General features: G+C 40.6%; 2 protein-coding genes across 3 annotated transcripts; both read left to right on the top strand.

Moving 5' to 3' along the window:
* The first annotated feature begins 13 nt into the window (after window positions 1-13).
* gk5 (glycerol kinase 5) lies at window positions 14-11149 on the top strand. Of its 2 annotated transcripts, XM_069139495.1 has the most exons (16): window positions 14-634; window positions 740-833; window positions 2536-2611; window positions 2783-2876; window positions 3064-3195; window positions 4255-4330; window positions 4624-4685; window positions 4868-4941; window positions 5935-5995; window positions 6303-6429; window positions 6532-6636; window positions 6864-6958; window positions 7829-7932; window positions 8014-8073; window positions 8344-8477; window positions 9434-11149. In XM_069139495.1, exons 1-16 carry the CDS (start codon window positions 509-511, stop codon window positions 9604-9606), a joined length of 1593 nt encoding a protein of 530 aa, XP_068995596.1. In that variant the 5' UTR covers window positions 14-508; the 3' UTR covers window positions 9607-11149. The 2 variants fall into 2 exon arrangements, with proteins under 2 accessions (XP_068995596.1, XP_068995597.1); XM_069139496.1 differs by lacking the exon at window positions 8014-8073.
* A 1900-nt stretch (window positions 11150-13049) lies between these two features.
* Window positions 13050-18642, top strand: atp1b3a (ATPase Na+/K+ transporting subunit beta 3a). Its single transcript, XM_069139512.1, has 7 exons — window positions 13050-13384; window positions 15149-15277; window positions 15568-15666; window positions 15815-16008; window positions 16247-16297; window positions 16853-16939; window positions 17021-18642. Exons 1-7 carry the CDS (start codon window positions 13270-13272, stop codon window positions 17186-17188), a joined length of 843 nt encoding a protein of 280 aa, XP_068995613.1. The 5' UTR covers window positions 13050-13269; the 3' UTR covers window positions 17189-18642.
* Window positions 18643-21015: the final 2373 nt, after the last annotated feature.

The following is a 21015-nucleotide window of genomic DNA, read 5'->3' as shown; positions in this document are numbered from 1 at the left end:
GAACGCTTTCGGTACGAGTGTGCGATTAATCAACTTTCGAAATAAATCAGTCCGCAGAGACTTCACTGTGTCGGCTTTAACGCTGTGAGCACATACCGGGTAAATGTTGAAGAGAAATAAGTCACGTTTTGACAGAAAATGAATATTTGTGAGTACCGTCCAAAGTGTCCCTTTCTGGGATTTAGCACGTAGCCAATTAGCATTATCTTAAGTTAACTTTTGAGTCGCTCTGCTCCTCCAAACCTTTTTGTATTTCAGCTCTCCGCCAAACTGAAGTGTATAAAACAATTACTTATCGGTTTGATTCCCAGAATTGCCGAACTGCTCGATGTTGTCCACGTTAGTGTGACTTATTTGTTCGGCATTAAAACTGGACCTACGGTCCAAAAGGTCGAGCTGCGGCTTCAACACGACAGTTCACCCGGTGCTGATAAGTTATCATCGGGTCAGACCAACATGAGCTGACCATGGAGGACATCTGAGGAATAACTGGGCGAATCTAGCTACAATGGGGAGTCAGAGGAACGGATTTAAGAAGGAAAGCTTCATCCTGTCGGTGGACGTCGGTACAACATCAATCAGATGTCACGTCTATGACAAAAAGGCAAAGATCCGAGGATCGTGCACCACCAAGGTATTCATCTCCTTCTCCTTGCACCTGTGGCTTGTGATTTCTCAGTCCACTTTCATGATTCACGTTGAGTGTTTCTTTGTTTTTCTGATGCTGCTCTTTCTCCAGGTTGTCCTCTTGTATCCAGCAGTAGGACATGTGGAGATGGACCCAGATGCGCTATGGAAAGGGTTTATTACTGTGGTCAAGGGAGCTGTGCAAGGTACACCTGTTTTCACATCATTTCACAACTCTTCCAAGAGACTAGATTGGATGAAATTAATTTTACACGGGCAACAAGCACACCCCTTTAACAAGATGAACCACACTGCATACTTGTTAACCTTTCCAATAGGTTCTGTTTTCAACGATACAGCAAGCAAAAGACTGATTAACACATGCTGTGATGCCAGTTTTTCTACTATGCATTTATTGCAGGTCAATACAGCAGCCCTACAATGAATAACACCCTTACTCACATTTTATTTATTATATAAATAAATATATAATGCTATAATATAATGCTACTCTTCATTTCTTTGATGGAAACAGTGCTCATTGAGTATCAGAAAAAATGTCTATAAATGTACCCGAGTTAGCTGTTGTCTTCGGCCAGTTCTTAAGTCAACAACATAAAGTGAGAATAAAATGACTTATCACAAATATGACATACAAATATAACATACAGACTAATTTCCCAAGCAGTTTAATGCACACATTTACCAAACAAACAGTGCAACATAACTATTAAGTACAAAGCAAAACCCAAAAGAAACAAAACAACATAACAGATCAATGAAGAACAAACAAAACAGATAAGTGGAAGGCAGCAGAAAAGGTCAGGAGGCCGCGAGTATTCTGATGTTCACATGTTTGATTGTTGATAAGACACCGCTTCAACTGACCAGTAAAAGAGCAGGAGATATTAATTTCTCTTAGATACACGTGCAGTAAACTTCCTTCTTTAGATGCTGTTACAGATAATGCTGTCTGTCTGCAAGTCTGACTCTTCGAACATGAACGTTGCATTCTCCTCTTATTGTACCTCTGCTAACATAGGGGCTCGTTCTTCACTGAATAAATGTCTAAGTCTGTAATAATAATCTAAAAACAACGCAAAGATGAAAATGTTTAACTAGGCTCGCCACGCTCAGGAGTCTTATGTTTATGTAAAATTTAACAGTGTTTGGGTTTCTGATCGAGAATTTTAGTAGTTTGTTTATATATCTACAAATGTCCTCATTGTATATTTGTTAGCCATTTCCCAGGTTTTCAGACCGTACGTGGAAGGATCAGGATGTTCATATATATTCTAGCTGTTTCAAAGCTCAGTGAATAATAAATCTAAAATTACTTATATTAAACCTGACCCATTGGCATATCATATTATTATTACATGACTTCTAAAGGAAGAATTTTAATAAATCCAGGCATCCTGATACTTAAACACATAAACACACAACCTGCAACATTTTCCCTGATATTCTTATAGCTGTCTGAATGTAGCCATACTGGTTCATTGCAAAGGTCAGGTTTGGGAACGGCTTGCTGCTTTACTGGGCAACCGTTTGCATATATCAGTGTATCATCTAGCATCAGCTAGATCTCTACATCTGGACAAACAGAAGGCAGATGATTAATATAAATATTATATTATAGAATTATATAAATATAAGTGGTGCAAGTATAGATATTTGCAGGACACCAGCAGTGGTGTTAAGAACAGTTTATTTATGACTTTGAACCTTCGCATTATAATATATTATAATATGCATTAAACTAATTTTGATTTGGCATGAAAAAGCTTTTCCTCGCCTGCAAATGGGAACAGTTGACTATTGTCTTGAGTCACAATTTTTACAATGTCTTCCTGTTTCTTTACACCATTTTAATGTGAGTGTTTTATTTGTGTTGCTGTAATTTAGATGCAGGAGTACAAATACGGCAGATAGAGGCTCTAGGCATCTCCACCCAACGAGGTACCTTCACAACATGGGACAGGTGAATAATAAACAGAATCAAAATACTTTTCCTCAAAGCGAAGAGATGCAGGACTTTTAGGCAAACCTAGAGGGAACCTGTTTAGGACACATGTTTAACCGTTTGTATAATTTGTTTTATATCCTGTTTCCTTCTCTGGTTAATGTCACCTTCTTTGTCCCACATTGAAAGGAAAACTGGAGTTCCTTTCCATAACTTCATCAGCTGGCAGGATCAGAGGGCTTCAGACTTGGTGAAGTCCTGGAACAGATCCTGCACCATGAAAGTGAGGCTGCTTTGTATCTCTACTAATCATGTACTCGTATTGAATAAGTGAAAAAGTCAAGAGGGGAAATACTTCAACTTTTGAATGCAGCCTTGTCAGAAAGTGTAATTTGACTATGAGTATTCTTTAAACCAGTTCTGGGTGTCCTTTATTAAAGTGTGGCTTATTGTTTTTACAACAATCTCAGGCAATCCGTGGCGTGATGAAGGTGGTCTACTTCCTGACCAGGCAGATGAGATCTCTTGCAGCGAGTCTTATTGTCTTCTCCACTCAACATGTCACATTTCGTCTCCTCTGGGCCATAACACACAACAAGCAGGTGTGTGGATGGGTTAACTGTTGTGAACTGAATTACCTGTAAACCTAGAGTAGCCATGGTGACCTGCTTGGTAAACCGATGAACAGTGTTTGCTGCTCTGAACCACTGTATAAATAGAGTTGTAGAGGTTATTGATGCCAAAACAACATTTTATTTGTGAAAAACTAAACAGTAAATCCTGACATAATGAGAACTGAAAAACCACAAATGAAGTTGTCTCACCATTTTTGTAATTTCACAGTAAGTCAAACAAATGATTTCCATTGTCAATTCAATTCATCTTTTATTTTTCTATTTAATGATTTTGTTAGTATTGATGAATGTTTTATATAATTGTCAATTTAAAGGTTAAGGTGATGTCATAAAATTTCCAGACCAGAGAAAATTAAGCATTTTTGCCTGAAAATGACTGAAACATTTTCTTAAAATTAACAAGTATTAAATTTATCAGATGCTTTATTGTTTTAGCTGTACTTTTTGCAACAGTTTTTCCACCTGCAGAAGGCTGCAGTATGTTTTTGTACTAATACTATCATAGACAGATTGATATTCATGTTATGTGCAGTGGGATAGATCAGACTTTCATCTGTCAGTATTTTCAAAATAAACTTCCTGTACTACAAATGCAAAGGGTTAATTACAAAAATGGGAAAACATCCCTTATCTATACCCGCTTTATCCTGAACAGGTCTCCAGTCTATCACAGGGCCAACACTTATAGACAGACGGAAACAAAGACCATTCACACCTAAAGGCAATTTGTAGAACCACCAATTAACTTGAGGTGCATGTTTTTGGATGGTGGGAGGAAGCCGGAGTACCCGGAGAGAACCCACGCAGGAACAGGGAGAACCTGCAAACTCGGCACAGAAAGGCCCAGGCCTGGATTCGAACCCAGAACCTTTTCGCTGTGAGGTGACAATGCTAACCATTGCACCACTCTGCCTCCCAATTACAATTAAATCTAAATTACAAGTGGGTGAGGCTGCATTAAGAGTTTGTCCACAACACTAACTCACTTCTCTTTTAAGCCTCATCATGTTTGTTTTTTTCTTCCAGCTTCGTCAAGCGATCGATGAAGGCACTTGCTGCTTTGGAACAATAGACACTTGGCTCCTGTTCAAACTTACAAAAGGTTGGTTTGGCATTGTTCATGTTTGGCCACCTCCATCTGAGCACAGTGCCCTTTGAAAGGAGTGCAGTAATATGTGATTAGTCCAGTGAATTTCACAAGACTCAGTCTCGGGGTTCTTTGTCGTTCCAATCCTGTTGCATCACTGATTGGCTGAAATTCCTCAGGAATGTTTCAGCTCACTCCTGCGGGAGAGGAGGATATGGGAAAAAGACCAGGAGCTTCTAGCTTCTAGTTTTATTTTTGTAAAGACATTTTATTTAATACATTATTAATTGTCTATGAATCTGTTTTAGGACACGTCCATGCTACAGATTGCTCTAATGCCAGTGCGACAGGGATATTTGACGCCTACCAGGTCTGGTGTATATCATACAATGGTTTACAGTTTTGGTCTGTGTTTAGTTTAAGTGTGTGCGTGTGCGTGCGAGCAAGAGTGTGTAAGTGTGTGTGTGTGTGTGAGTGTGTAAGTGTGTGTGTGTGTGTGTGTGTGTGTGTGTGTGTTTTTTTCATGTCCCTGTAATGTGACTTGTTTCACAGATGTGTTGGAGTGGCCTTCTCTGCTGTCTTGTGTCTCTGCCTCTCTCTATCTTCCCCAAAGTAGAAAATACAGGGTGAGTCGACCAAGCACTTAAAATTACAAACTCCTGAATCATGTTTTAGCCAGTAAACTTGTTTTATTATAAAAGCAGAAGTCTTTCTCACATTTGCCATTAATGTACTGTTGTTAGTATTCTACACTCTTCTTATTTTAGTTTTACTCAGATGACAGTAAGTAAATCAGCAGTTCCCAATGTGTGGGCTGGGATCCCCACAGAGCGTTGGGAGATAATTACAAGGACAGGAAATAAGAAAAACTAAAAAATATCTTCTGGGACATAAAACTATGTTTATTTTTTTTTGCTTTTCTTTCATCTTTAATTTTTCTTGAGAAATGCTTTACATTCATGTAGTATTACTTTGAATTCCAAAATAACAGTTTGGAAAAACACTAACTAAAACTGTGCACTGATATGTCTGTCCATGATCTCGTGATCATTAAAATCCATTGAACCAATCAGATTTCTCTGCATTAAATATCACCAGTAGAAGCTGATGAAAAGAATAAAAAAAAACATAGCAAACAGAACTTGCTTTATCAACAAAAATACCTTATTTACGGTCAGCAAGACTCTTCAATCTCAACTCATCAACTCTTATGATCAAAACCAGTTGCATTACAGTTGACTGGGAAAAACTGGTCCCATCAGAATCCGGCTACCAAATGTTATTCTGTATTGCAGTCACAGAGTATTTTGTTCAGACTACATAGCTGTTCTGTCTCAAGAATGTTTGTGTAACTTTGAGCCCCCGGTTGTTTAAATTCAGAAAATTAAAAGAACGTGAAAATGAAAATATTTTCACCTGTTTGGATTTTATAGTTTTGATTTCATTCATTTTAACCTCCCTGCTCTATTCTAATATAACTGTAAAGAATCTCAGCATGGAGATTGTATTGTTTTTCTTAATCCAAGGCCTGCAGATTGTCTTTAGATTAGACTACTGATAGAGAGTGTGAGATAATGCATGTATTGTCTCTGTCCGGTGTCTCCCCCATGATGCAACAGCCGTGACTTTGGTTCCACAGACCCGTCCATCTTCGGAGCGTCCATTCCCATCATGTCAGTGGTGAGATATCAACATCTTGGCTTCACAGAATCCGTTATCTGCGTGATTATGATTAAAGAAAAGTCATTGCAACCTTCTGATTGGTTTGTGCCAGCGAGTCAGCACCATTTTGTCGTAAAAAAATGACATTTCACAGGGTTATTTAGTTAATCAGCTACAGGAAACGTGGTGCTCATGATAAGTGTCGTACCAGTTACAACAGAATATACAAAAAAACAGAAAAACCCAAGACAGAAGGAATGAATTACGTCTAACTTTTAATTTTTATCACAACATATGAATGACCCCCTCTGTCCTCCTGCCATAGGTGGCAGACCAGCAGGCAGCCATGTTTGGAGAGTGTTGCTTTGATGTCGGTGATGTAAAGATCACCATGGGAACAGGCACCTTCATGGACATCAACACCGGCTCTAAACCACATACGTCTGTCGCAGGTAAAGGAGCTGCACACATGTTCGAAGATGTCAACGTTTGTCCACACAGATGTATTACACCCCCTCCTCCTCCTCCTCCTCCTCCTCCTCCTCTCGCTGTAGGTCTGTATCCTCTGGTCGGGTGGAAGATCGGCTCGGAGGTGGTGTACCTGGCAGAGGGTAACGCAGCGGACACGGGCACCTCCATCAAATGGGCACAGGAGCTGGGTGAGCGATGAGGTGTATGGGACAGCTCTCGTGACTTTTTTTTTTAAACATTTGTTATTGTATTTGTCAGAAATTCTGGCTGGCAGGTGAAAGGTTTTATAACAACGCGAAAACAACAAAAGTTTATATGAAAAACACAATGCTGGAATCATTTCAACTTCAAGTCACAGTCTTCTTCACACTGATTCGGAGGTTGTGTGTGACTCCTGTGTGTGATGTTGTTGCAGAGCTCTTCTCTGATGTCCAAGAGATCAGTGCTATGGCTTACAGTGTCAGCGACTCAGACGGAGTGTGTTTCGTCCCGTCCTTCAGTGGCCTGCAGGTAGATGAGCGCAGTATGCTTTCATTTTTATGTTTAGTTCATGTTTTTATAATTTGGTCACACCACAGTCACCCAAAATTATACAACATGTGTATTCACTGTTGCAGGTGTAATTTTGTTTAAGTCAGTAAAGTCATTGATGTCCGCTGTAAATCTGACGCATGCAGATCACACATTTGTCTGTCTTTCTTTTATCAAAGCCACTGACCAGATTCGAAAACAGATGCTTCAAATTTCAATTATAATTTAAAAGGCAGAACTTGCTCATTTTTAAATGTTGAGCTCAAAACATCTTCTAAATATTCTGTGAAGGATCCAGTATATTTGAGGTTCCTCTTAACTCTTAATGCTTTCAGCTTCTATGAAAGCGGTGAGTTTCCATCTTAAAATAGAGTTCATGTCAATATTTACGTTGTAATTCTGACTTTAAGGCTGTGATTTTTCTTAATATACAAAATGCTCCAGGCATAAAACAAACTGTACACAGGGAGTTCCCTTTAACAATTCAACTAATGAGACAAAAAAACAAACAAAAAAAAGAACACATCTGGAAACCAAATATGAAAAATGCAACTATATACAGAAATATATATTTTTTTTTTAATTTGATCTCTCTGTAACATGGTTGTCTCTTTTTTTGTTTTGTTTTTCTCTGCCCTCCACTGTGAACTGGCCCTTGTAAGTGTTTGTCCTGAATGTTTAAAGCTTATATGCAAAGATCTGATTGTGAAATCTGTCTTCTTATGGTTGTCTAATCAATAAATATTTAGAGCAGTAAAGCTGCACCCTCGCTTACCAGACAGGTGACTTTACTGCGTAAGACATGAGGAACATATAAAAACAGGTCAGTTTGTCATTCTTGTATTAAAGGCTCCTCTGAATGACCCCAAAGCTTGTGCTTCACTCATGGGCCTCAAACCTTCCACCACCAAAAGCCATCTGGTGCGAGCCATCCTGGAGTCTGTCGCCTTCAGGTGAGTTGTATTGAATATAGAGTTTCTGTCTACATGTCTTTACCATTCATTCTCATTCATGCTAATTAATGTTCTTCCCAGAAACAAGCAGCTATATGAGACGATGTTGAGAGAGACTCACATTCCCATCACAAGGATCAGGTACAGTTTTGTCCTGCAGGTTTGCAACACTTGTTTTAGGTGTTTAACTCGTGTCTCTTTGGTATGCCATCTTACAGTGCAGTATCTTATCGCAGGATTTGGATATAAGCCCAAAAACTGGGCGTAAAACACTGGACTCACGTGTACCTAATTTCCACTAATGGAGCTCACTGTTTTATTGACAACGCATTATGAGTGTATGTTTCTCTGATCCTGTTACGGTAAAGTGAGTTGAGGTATAATTGAGTGCTCGCCTCCTCTCTGTCTCAGGGTGGATGGTGGCGTTTCCTCCAATGACTTCATCATGCAGCTGACTGCAGACCTGTTTGGTAGGAAGGTATCCAGATCTCAACACCACGAGATGTCGTGTCTGGGGGCGGCCTTCGTCGCTGGACTCGGAGTGGGTACGCAGACACGGGAGCTCCAAAGATTAGTCAATTCATTAATTAGTGGATAGACAGAAAATGTATCGGCAACTATTTTGATACTCCATAAATTGTTTGGAGTCATTTTTTTTATTATTATTAAAAAACGATAAATTCTCCTTTTCCAGCTTCTTAAATGTGAATATTTTCCAGTTCCTTTAGTCCTCTATGACAACAAACAATATCTTTTGGTTGTGGCCTGTTGGTCGTTACAAAAGAAGACTTATTAGGCTGAATCTTGGGCTTTGAGAAACATTGGTTGGCATTTTTCAACATTTCTTAAAATTTTGAAGTCCAAACAGCTAATTCATTGATAGAGAAAATAATGTAATATTGTTCAACAAAGAAAACAATCATTCTTCGCAGCCCCAGCAGACAAATACTTACACATAACAAGTGTTATATTTGGGCCGGAAAGTTTTCCAAACTGTACTGACTGTATATGAAATGCTTCTTTTAGGTTACTGCAGCAGACATAGAGCTGTGTGAAGCCTTAGAAATACAATTCAGCTCAAACTGAACGATATGAAGATGTCGAGCTGTCGAGACATCTCACTCTTCCTCTTTTCTGTCGCTGTGGTTTTTTCTCTAAAAAATATTGCAACACCACAACTCATGACAGAGTTTCATTTGAAACGTTTTGATCAAAAGTCCTATTTTTATTCTTACTGACTCTGGCAGAAGAGGCAAAAACAAGTGCTGCTGTTTGTTATGTAAGCTGTTTTACATTAAATTATTCATGTTATGTAATTAGATTGTTATACATTAGTCAGTGCTTCATCAAATCAAACAGGAAAGATGGATTTGTTCTTGTTGTTTTATAACAGGCCAGAAGCAGGTGCTAATGACTGAATAATAAAGTGAATCATGTGTCTGAGGAGCACGGAGGGTTCTTAGTAGACAACAGTAATCAGATCATTTATCTGTCACTGCAGGCTTCTGGAAGAGCCGTGAACAGCTGAAAAAGCTGCAGAGCACCAACGAGGTGTTCTCGCCCCGGAGAGCAGCCAAGGAGGGTGGCAGCAGCCCGATTCGGGAGTACACCCCAGCCCTCCAGAGCTGGGAGAGGGCCCTGCGGCGCTCCATGAACTGGTACAGCAAGCCTTGACACTGGAGGCACACGCAGGGAGATCCTGGGTTTCACTAGACAGTTGAATTTAAACCTAATGACTGTTTTAGGAATCCACCATCATGTGGCTTCTGATTGATTTAACAGTAAATATTTGTGAATCCTGGTCCACTTACTTAAAAGACATGGTGCAAAGGTTTTTGGTGATGGTGACTTTGTGTGATGCATAATCTTTACCAGTGGTGATTAAGTCTTTCCTGGAGACATGACAGCATTTTTTTTTTGCACTGTAAGTCAGATGCAGGTCAGAGTGGACGTGTCCTCAGCCACTGTTAAAGCGTTTAATTAATGGCCTGATAAGAGGAAGTTAATTTCATACATTCCAGATCGGAAGTCACTGGCCCCTCCTCCATCTTTCAGCAGATATTCCGAGCTGAAATTATATTTTACATGTTCCCACATGGGGGCGCTGATGACTGGCTTTGCAGCTTTTTAATTCATGAGCTCACCATAGTAACCACATGCCAAATGGTAATCAGGAGCTGCAGACTAAAATCATTTATATCAGATTTGCACATGATCCTCGGTGAGAAGAAAAAAAAGAAAAAGAGTTGGTGGGGGAGACGCTTCTGTTTATGACACCACCACATTCACAGAACTCAACAAAGGAAACAAACGATTTTTAAAACCTGCATCTTTCAGATTGAACATAGTATTTTCACTTTTCAAGAACGTGTCAACCTCTCAGAGTCACACGTAATTCCTTCTGGAGTATGTCTACCTCTCATCAAACAAATGCAGGTTTTAACATTAAATTATGTTGTTTAAATGTAACTTTTGGGTGTCTCTGAATAAGGTAGGTCCAACGCTATCAGAATTGGTTTTTTTGGTTTTTTTGCTCTTCTTCAAATTAAGTTTGTATCAGTCGCTCACTGTCAGAAGTGGCTCTTGTGTATGGTGTCCATGTCCATTGGTTATGAACTGGAAAAAGTCAAATCAAATTTGACTGTAAAAGAAAACTGGAATATTTCCAGGTTTTAATTTTAATAATTATGTTATTTTGTTTGGGAATAAACTGACCAGGGACACACATTTACACTGAATTGGCCAGAAACAGAAATCGGTCATGCACATCAGTCTGTGTGGTGTAGTTGATGTTTATGGGGGATTTGTTTTCTGTGTTACAGCAATGTGATAGTGTTTTGACTCAAGTCTTTTAACTGATCTGATGATCTCTGATGACATTGTTAAAAAGTCTAATCATGTTATGATTACATGTGACACAAATTACTGAAGAAATGTGAACTATTTTTGTTCTACTTGTTGGGTCTTGTTCTGGTTTTTCTTAATACTGTAAAACTGTTCCTCGTACATATACTAAACTTTGTGATGCAAAGTGACTCTATGCATAATGCCGAAGTTAACACCTTAGATCAAAATAATATTTCAGCATCTGACACTTGTTTTTCCATTCACTTTTTGAATGGCCCAAGCTGCTGGGAAATTACGAACAATACATATTTGTGACTGTAAACTTTGTATGTTGTGAAGGGGCTCGTATTAAAAAAATGAACTAACAGCTGTCGGTCGTGGTGATTTGGGTGTCTGAAGCTGTACAGGTGTGACTGACAGGATGAGAGAGCAGATGCTGCCTAAGGTGTTCTGCCTCCTGGGGAAATGCTGTTGCCTCGTGCCTGGGGAATCATCAGAAACACAGGCTGGTAGATAAGTCGAGGGACTGAGTCCCATTGATGTGAGGGTTGCTATGGCAGCTTGCGGATGGAGTGACTGAGAACAAATGGGGTGTGTATTCTTGCTCATGGTGCTGGTATGGTGAAGGGGGCGCTAATTGAGTGCACGAAAGGGGGTTTTCCTAAACAATGGGAGGATTGTGTGTCAGTTCACTCAGAGGAAGAGCAGCAGTGAGTTGAGTGTCCATCATACCACACATATCCATAAAGTTAATCTTTTCTGCAAAACCCAGCACCCAGTCAAACGCTTCCTCTGGTGGAACTGTCAATCTCAGTTTTCTCACTCAAACGTGGGCAGGTTTTCTTTCTCTTTTTTCTTTTTTTCACCAGTGTGCTCGGCTTGTGGTGGAATGCCTTCACAGAGAAAAATGTGCTGGAGTGTGTGTGAGACAGACGGGACTAGCCCATGAATCAGTGCTGGCGGCTCTCTCACTAATCACTAAGTGTGTGTGTGTGTGCGTGCGTGCGTGCGTGCTAGTTTTGTGCCTGGTTCCTGCATTGTATGAGTTGTGGTGGACCATGCCTTGCAACAAACTCAAACTGACAGCAGGAAATGGATGCAGTGCGACCACTACTCTCGTCCCCCTCCCCCATACGAGCTGAACCCTGCATCAAGGGTCATTATATAACTCCCTTTGCTCTTTTTTGTCTCTCTTGGTGACACACTGGGATTGTTCGCTGGAGTGTCATGGGGTTGGAAGTTAAGCTTTTGCCATTCCCCCCCCCCCCTCCCCCCGTCAGTGTTGCAGCCTCTCCACCTTCTGCCCATCTATCTCCTCTCTCACTTATCTCCGGCAAAGCAGAGCCTTGTACACAAATGAAATGAAATAACGCTGGAATAAGACAGCATCCTCGCCTCACTCCTCAGTGAAAACTGTTGTTTCTCTGTTAACTTTGACACATCTGTTTGCAATCATGCACTCTGTATACTCTCTTATCTCTCCCTTTCCAACACGTACAATCTAGTTTCAGTGGTGTTCAATTGCCATAGCAACAAGGATTGGCAAATACCCCAAATATCTCAACCAGTAGGTCACAAATAGCATCCTCATCGGCTTCAAATATGCTGATCACTGGCATTTATCTTCTTATATTTGTTTACGTGTGTGTGTGTGTGTGCGTGCGCGCGTGTGTTCGCACTGTACCAGAGCTTTTTCTTTACAGTGAATAGCAGTGCTTTTGCTTTTTGCTTTTGCTGTCGAAATACACCCCAGGATTGGTTATTGGTTTGGTGACTCAGCGTTTACGCCTTGTATGCAGAAGAGCTGTAGTTAATCTACAGTAAATCGGGATTATATTGTAATACCACAAAATAGCTTCAGTGGATCCACAGGATCGCAAAATTACCACAGATGCACCTCCATATCCTCCGTAAACGCACTGTCTTTTTTTGCGTGTTTTTCCTGTATTTGCGGAAGCGTCCCCCTCCCTGTCGACACTTAATATAAAATGGGACCCCAGCCTTTTCCCAAAGGCGTAGAGTCATTATAATATAATTGGCGATAAAAAAAAAAAAAAGATAGTGCGCGCTCTATTTATCATTTGTGCGCGTAACGGTGAGTCTCCGTGCGTCTCTCCGTCATTAACCAATGTACATCCATCTGGTTGCACTGCATCAGCTGCCACGACGGGGCTTGTGTGTGGACGTCACAGATTTTTTTTTTTCCTCTTTCCTCACCTTCCCCTTTTTTTTTTTTTTTTTTTTTTTTTTGTTCAACCAGAGCATCTCTCTCCTTCTGCTCTCCCTCTTTCTACACCGCCCACTCCTTCCCAACCATTGATCCGACCACTCACCGACGCCTCGCCGGCTTCTTCGCCTCATTACATCGCCCGCTGCGCTTTTCTGCATTTTTTTTAAGGAGAAGACGCACATTTTTGAGCAACTAAAAAAAAGAAATAAGAAAAGAAAAGGAACAAAAACAACAACAAAAAAAAGAACCCCCTCATCACCATGGCGAGCACCGAGGATAAAGCGGCGGCCAACAAGGAGAGCACGTCCAGCTGGAAAGACTCCATCTACAACCCGAGGACCGGGGAGCTGATGGGTCGTACGGCCAGCAGCTGGGGTAAGGATCCCGGTCATACAGCAGTCAATTAGAGGCTGTGCTTTGACATTCATGGGTCTTTTATCTGGTGCACTCCCCGCTTCAATACCGAGGCATTAATAGACATGTGTCTCTTGAATATATAGCATACTCTGTATCTCTGTGTGTGGATGGATAAAAATGATTGGCATATAGATATTGGAATAGCTGAGGAGCCATCATAGGCCTACATGAAGGTGTAAAGGAGAAGCCTCTACCAAGAGGTTCACCAATGATGCTATGAAAGGTGTGCAGCAGTATGCCTTTGCTGCATAGGCAGAAATAACCAAGCAGGTGCTGATCAATCATAGCAAGTGAGATTTATTATTATTTTTTTTTTATTATTATTATGAATATGAATCCTGTGCATTGGCAGGAACTGCATTCACAGTGCAGACCCCGGCTGCTCGTTGCCTGATCATAGAGTGTTGCTCCAGCATCCCCGAGCTGAATCCATAGGTGATCAGGCCATACATTTTATGTAATGATTGCCCAGTTATTTCCAGAGTGAGGTAGTAACCCACTACCCTCCCTCCAGCAGCCAGCTCCTATAGGCTAGCCAGGCTGTCATGCTGCCTGGGCCCCCGTGCTGCTGTGCAGTGGGATGCTCCATTGCAGTTGCATGGCCGCCCACATTAGCATGCCTGTCAAGGTCAAATGGGATTCCCTCTCTCCTCTTTCGCTCTCTTTCACGCACTAGGCAGGTGCATTGTGGGATACTGTTGGAGAGGAATGAGAGAGAGGGGGGGGGTGTACAGCAGGAAGCTGAGGGGTCCATCCTTTTTTATTTTTGTCAACTTAGAGGGCATCCATGCTGTGCAAGCTGGATGGTGGTGAACCATTTTGAGTCAGATGTTTCCACAAATGCAGCTTTTCTCCCCCTCCTGTACCAGAACGAACGAGGCAGCTGCGAGCACTGCAGCATAAACCTCGAGTCAGGTCTGACGTGAAAAGTGTGTGTCTCCTGTGAAACATGGCCTCAACACTTGTTAGCAGGAGGTAACGTTTCCTCCTTGATTCAAAATGGTTTCTCTCAAATGCATAATTCATTTAAATGACAGCTTTCTTCAAGCTGAACACGTGGAAAATCATCGAGCATTAGTTCAGGCACATGTTTTGGCTAAATATCTAAGGCAAGGCGAGTTTATTTGTACAGCACATTTCAACAACAAGGCAATTCAAAGTGCTTCACATAAAACCATTAAAAGCATCAAAACATAAGGCAAAATTAAAGGACATTTAAAAACAATGAAGAACAGTGATTAAACCATTAAAAAAAACTGTGATTAATAAGGAAGCAAAATATTTTAAAAAGTTACAGTGCAGTTTAAGACATCCTCGAATCTGGTTCAGTGAAAGGCAGCAGCAAACAGAAAAGTCTTCAGTCTTATTTAGTCAGATTTAAAGGAGCTGAGAGTCTCAGCAGACCTTTCAGGTTTCTGGGAGTTTGTTTCCAGATGTGGGGCATAAAAACTGAACGCTGCTTCTCCATGTTTAGTTCTGACTCTGGGAACAGAAAGTAGATCCGTCCCAGACAAGCTGAGGGGTCGGGATGGTTCATAAGGTAGCAGCAGATCAGAAATGTATTTTGGCCCTAAACCATTCATTGCTTTATAAACCAACAGCAGGATTTTAAAGTTGATTTTTGTTTTTGTTCGACAGGAAGCCAGTTAATTATACATGACTGCTCTCTGTCTCCTTCCCTCATTATGTCTCTTCTGTGTTTCATCCCACAACTTCCTCCAGGCCTCATCCTGCTGTTCTACCTGGTTTTCTACTGTTTCCTGGCTGGCTTGTTCGCCCTGACCATGTGGGTATTGCTGCTCACTCTGGATGACAACGTGCCAAAGTATAGAGACCGCGTTCCCAATCCAGGTTAGCATCGGATACTTTTGGCTACAGTAACTGGCAGCATTTCTCTTTTTAGGCATTCATTATTCATACTCGCACCAATGAGATGCTGTCACAATAATGTGCAGCTGCTTTCTCTATTGATCTGTTTGGATGTCTCTTCCTGTGTGATATCAGCAGCGGACATTGTTTGCTGCATGTTTTTCTTTCCGGCTGTAACCTAAGACAAACTCCAATAGCTGTGCATTAGTTTCTGCTGCTTGGATCACTACCGTAGGTCTTTATGTGGACTAGACTTCATGTCTTTGTTCCAGGTCTGGTCATTCGTCCTAATTCATTGGATATTTCGTTCAACAAATCCGACCCGCTCAAATATGCACAGTATGTCCAACACCTGGAGTCCTTCCTGAAAAGTAAGAGCACTTCACTCTAATACAACCATAAATGAAAGCTAGCCTGTAATAAAATGAATACCACTCTCCCTCTCTCAAATCTTTTTTCCATTGACTCACAATAACATCCATGTGAATGCGTCTCTATCCGTCTCTGTCTCTCTGTTAGGGTATAATGATACAGAGCAGGAGAAGAACGAGGAATGCATGCCAGGAGATTACTTTTTGCAGGACGACAGCACGGAAATGACGAAGAAAGCCTGTCGTTTCAAGAGGGGGTCCCTGAGTCTCTGCTCCGGCCTCTCTGACACCAACTTTGGCTATCATGATGGAAAACCGTGCGTGCTGCTGAAGATGAACAGGGTATCGTCCGCTTTTCCTGACAGATTCAGGCTCGACTTTGGCTTTTCAAGTCCGTAAAAAAATATCCAATTTGTCTTTTCAGCTTCATATTGCTTCCCAGAAAGCGTCTAATCTCCATTTGTTTAGCCCCTTTTGCTGACAGCTCCCAAAATACATGATGGGACTAGTATCTAATTTTGGATGCACACATGCAGCAGCTTTACAGTGTCAACCCTCTCCTGTTTCTCTCCCTCAATAGATCATTGGCCTGAAGCCACTCGGGGATCCCTATATCAACTGCACAGTAAAGGTAAAAAAATGTCTCCACACTACACATGTTGGACTTGCTTGTATATGTATGTTTTTCTTTTCATTTCTTGATGACCATAACTATTTCGATCTTTTCTTTCTGTTGATCTAGCTTTTGTTGCTTTTTGCTCATTTTATTTCCTTCTTTGTTTTTGTTTGTTTTTGTGTCTGAAATCTTTCTGCATGCTGTCACTGATGGCTTTAGGGTAAGATAAATATGCAAATTATAAAGATAAGGCCAGTAGGGGTGTTAACACATTTTTATTATGTAACAGGTCATTATGCAGGTGCCTCTAAACCCATCCTAGTGCCATTTACCGGTTTATTTTTAATCTCTAATCAGTGTCATTTCTGCCAGAAATGTCACTTTTTTCAGATTCAAGCCGAATTCATCCTGTTTTCCACTTCATTTAAATCTCTTCACTAACTAACACTTTAAATCTCTTCCCCTTTTTTGTCATGTCTTGTTTCATGTGGTCTCATTTACTATTAATTTAACACCAAACAAACTCATTTGATGGGAAACTGACACTAACATACTGTTTTTTCTTTGCAGAAAGACAACCCGGTCCAAATGCACTATTTCCCAAGTGAGGGTCGCATTGATAAGATGTATTTCCCCTACTACGGCAAGAAAGCCCATGTAAGTATTTATCCCCAGTCAGATAATGTCCACGAACATCCTCACCTTGACGTGTTATTGACAGACGGCTTCTCTCTGCAGGAGACTTACGTCCAGCCCCTGGTGGCCGTGAAGCTGCTGCTCACCAAGGAGGACTACAACAAAGAGCTGTCCGTGGAGTGCAGGGTAGAGGGCTCCAACCTCCGCAATGACGACGAGAGGGACAAGTTCCTGGGCCGCGTCACCTTCAGGATCAAGGTGGTGGAGTAAAAAAAAGAAGCGGAGACGTCCTGTGAAAAGGAATCGAGGCTGCCCACGTCTGCTGAGGATTTGTGTTTTAAAGTTAAAAGAAAATAAGGAAGGAAGTGTCAAATAGGTCACAAAGACGGCATTTTGAGGGTGTGGCTGAACAGGTTGGTTGGTGGTGGCAGATGAGTTTGGCTTCTGGGCAGGAGAGCCGGTTTTACAGTGATATCAAATGTTGCTTTGATGACATTTCTGACCCTTCTTTCCTTCGTGATTCCTTTGCTGACCTCCTCAAAGATCCCCAGAACAAAACATAGGCTCTGCTCTTGACCCCATCTGTCCGTCCATCCTCGCATTCACCTGTTGCACTGCTCATTCTTCACTCCGTTTATTTTCTAGTGTTGATGTGATTAGAAAACATATAGCCATTGCAACCAAGCCATTTGGAGCTGTTGTGTAATTGCTGAGACAACTTTTTTATGTTTTATTTTTTATTTTTTTGTAGATCTTCCTACTGTCAGAAGAAGTGTGTTTTTTCCATCTCTTCAACTGTATGAAGGACAGTATTATCACTGGTGTTGAGAGGATTTTTATCTTGCTGTATAGTATAACTGAGAAAGTAGAACATTTCCTACACATCTCCAGAGTATTCACACAACTCATCACGCATCACGGTGACTTCATAGGAACGTATGTTGATAATCAAGTATAGCCACTGTATCCCTGTATATGAAATGCCAATTACAGAGTCCCTTTATACTATGAATACATTGTGATCCTGACCATATTTAGGGAATTATAGATAGATCTATGTGTTGTGGCCCCTGCAAAGCCCCAACCCAGTCTCGTGCTGTCTGTCTGTCTGCATGTTCGTCTGTCTGTCTGTCTGCCTGTCTTCCTGTTTACTCACCTCTCCACTGCAATAGCCAACATGGGTGGGTGAGAACCTCCGGGACTGGATAAGTTGTCTTGCACCACCTCTCGCAGAGGTGCTGCGTGTCGATGCTGGCCGAGGCGACACACACTCACAGAAGGTACCATGTAAAAATGATTTAGCTTTTAAAGGTCGGAGAGGCGCTGGGAAAGCGTTGCAAAAATAAAAAGTTCACTGTAACTATGTACTGTATATCTTTCCGTGATCTGCATATCTATCTGGGTCTCAAAGTTTGTTAGTTTTCTCTCTTCAGCCTGTTGATCTGATTGTCTGCCAATCTATTACTCTTCAATGTATATATATATATGCACTATCTACCATATTTACTTAATTCACACTGTATTTTTGTCACAAAACACAATGTCTGTGCACTGTAAAGAAATAATTTAAGCAAAGATTTACAGGAAATTATCTTATTCAAAGCTATGTTTACACAGTCTTAAAAGGAACCCACATTTGAAAGACCAACTTGTAACATCTCTTCAGGGTGCCTTAACACCTGATGAAATAAATTGTGGAATAAAAGTGATTTTGAAGAAAAAAATTATTCTCCTGTCTGGTTTTTTTTTCAAATTATTTCTTACTTCTATTACAATTACAATTACTCCATTCAAAATCTTACTTCAAGCATTGTCAGCAAAATTGCAGGTTCTAAATCATTATCAAATTCTTATGTTATTAATACTGATACATCATTGTGTAAGAAGCATTTCCAAAGTAGTTTTAACTGCTTATACAGTTTCCACAAACAGTTATATTAAGCAGTTAATTTTGTCTTTCTTCATTTTAAACCAGGCCCTGAAAACAAGTCAAGATAAATTAACGGTCATAAACTTATTAATTGGATAGTAAAAAAGAAAAAGCATACATTTTTCTCTCATGTCTACTTTTATTCTAAAATAACAGATAATTTGACTTTTGACTCTGAACAGTCAGATAAATGAAGTCATGTGAAAAGTTTAGATGATAAATCCGTCTGGTGAACTGATAACGGCTCAGACATCTGACAGCTAGATGTTGTATTTTTAGAAGTGGTCACGAGCCAAAAATGTCAGGAACCTTAAAACGGAACTTTGTTTTACAAGCGCATCATTTGTTTTTTATTTAAAATCTTAAAACAGCTAACAGTGGATGTCAGAATTGTAGCGCAAGAAAAAGTACAGAATCAAATGTCGTTAAGTACAAAGTAGGGTGCAATACTCGAGTGATGTCCATCAAATTATACTTGCGTGCAGTTAAGTAAATGTACTTAGTTCCTTACAACCACTGCTGTTTGTTTGCAGAAGTTTATCTTTCAGAGTAAGATCTGTGTTATCTACCCAACATTTATGCACCAGCCTTAATTTGAAAACTACCTTTGTTCCATCAATGAATATGCAGATGTATAATAAAATCAGATACTGTGTACACGTTTGAATTTAGATTTGTGCTTTCTAATTTGACAGTGATGAGAAAGCAGGAGGATTACTAAGATTAGGTGATCATCTTCCACCTTTGATCTGAGCACTTTCACTGTCGCTGTCACTCTAATCTGCAGCCACACGGGGGAGCCACAAAGAGCACAGGCAGAGCAAGGTGTTGGACAAAGTGTGGCTCAAACTATGGTGCTGCAAAGACGGACTGCAGAGAGGTGGGTAATGAGGCCTTTTATATTCTCCATTTCTGCATCTGGTGGTTTTTGTGGGGGATTTAAATTGAACATGCCACAACGTCAGGAGACTGACAGCCACTGGGGGAAAAAACTTTACTTTTTTTCCCACTCCACCAGAAAGGCCATGTTTTAAATAATGCTACACTGCAGCTAACAAAAGAAGGAGTAACACCTTATTAACTCCTCTATAGTGTCTCTAATTATTTCAACCCACCTGTGTAACCTCAGTCATGTCATGATATACCCTCCCTGATTCATTGCAACCTGGTCTATAGTCTCCTAATCGTGTGAGAGGTAGGACTTGTACCTGCACCCACCGTGACCGAATTTGCCGTGCGGTTCAGAATATGTCAGGTCAATAGTAAAAGAAGTCTGATCACACCTGCCCACTCTAATTTCACAGCACCTCTATCTGTGCAGCTCCCTCAGTGCCCCGAGGCTGCTGCAGCTCTGCCCTTCACTGTCAGCATCACTCTGTACCCAAGTCCTGCTATGCGAGATAATCTCTCAGGGTTTAACTGAAGCAAGAATCCACCTTAATGTCTTCTAAGCCTTTACCGTCCTTGAGTTTCACTGCCGTAAACAAGTGGTGGTGGAGACAAAGGAAATCAGATGTTTTCATGGGTCCACGGTGGCTTGTGTCCACGTGGGCAAAAATATGTTGGAAAATGTTGTGACTTTTTACAACTGAAAGTCTGAGCTGAGTTCATCATACTTTAATGAGTACATCTGCTTTACGTGAAGGTGGTTTTTTTTTTTCCACTGTTATTTGGTTAAGACTTGCTAAGAAATGTCATCAATAGACAAAGTTTTCATCTCCAGCTCTAATTCGGCGACTGGTCGATTTTTAGGATGGCCTTTTCATTTCAGTCTTACTTCATTCTCGTGAAATAATGTTTTTCAGCTAAGCACCGTAGCAACTGTAGCTACAAAGGACGAACACATAATATCCATAATGAGACAAACACACATTTTAAAAGACATATTTAATTTATTCCAATGATTCAAGAAAATGTCTGCATTTACATCTGACAGTTCTATTGTAGCACTTCCTCTCGCATTATATTTACAAGTACGTGTATCATATATTTAGCATCGTATTAACATTACCGGTAAAAACTCAACTCTGCCCAAGATCTGGAAAGTTACAAACTCAAGCAAATAGATCTCCTGAGACAAGTAAACAAGATTAACAAGGATTTTCTGTGAACTAACCAGAGTCTCTAGACTCAGCTCAATCACCAAAATAGTGGAATCTTTTTCAGC

Source organism: Embiotoca jacksoni, unplaced genomic scaffold (genome assembly GCF_022577435.1).
Source record: "Embiotoca jacksoni isolate LCO1_2020_lvr unplaced genomic scaffold, fEmbJac1.0.p SCAF_83, whole genome shotgun sequence".
NCBI lineage: Eukaryota > Metazoa > Chordata > Actinopteri > Embiotocidae > Embiotoca > Embiotoca jacksoni.
The sequence above is the reverse complement of the archived record's forward strand: the minus strand, read 5'-3'. Positions and strand labels throughout refer to the sequence as shown.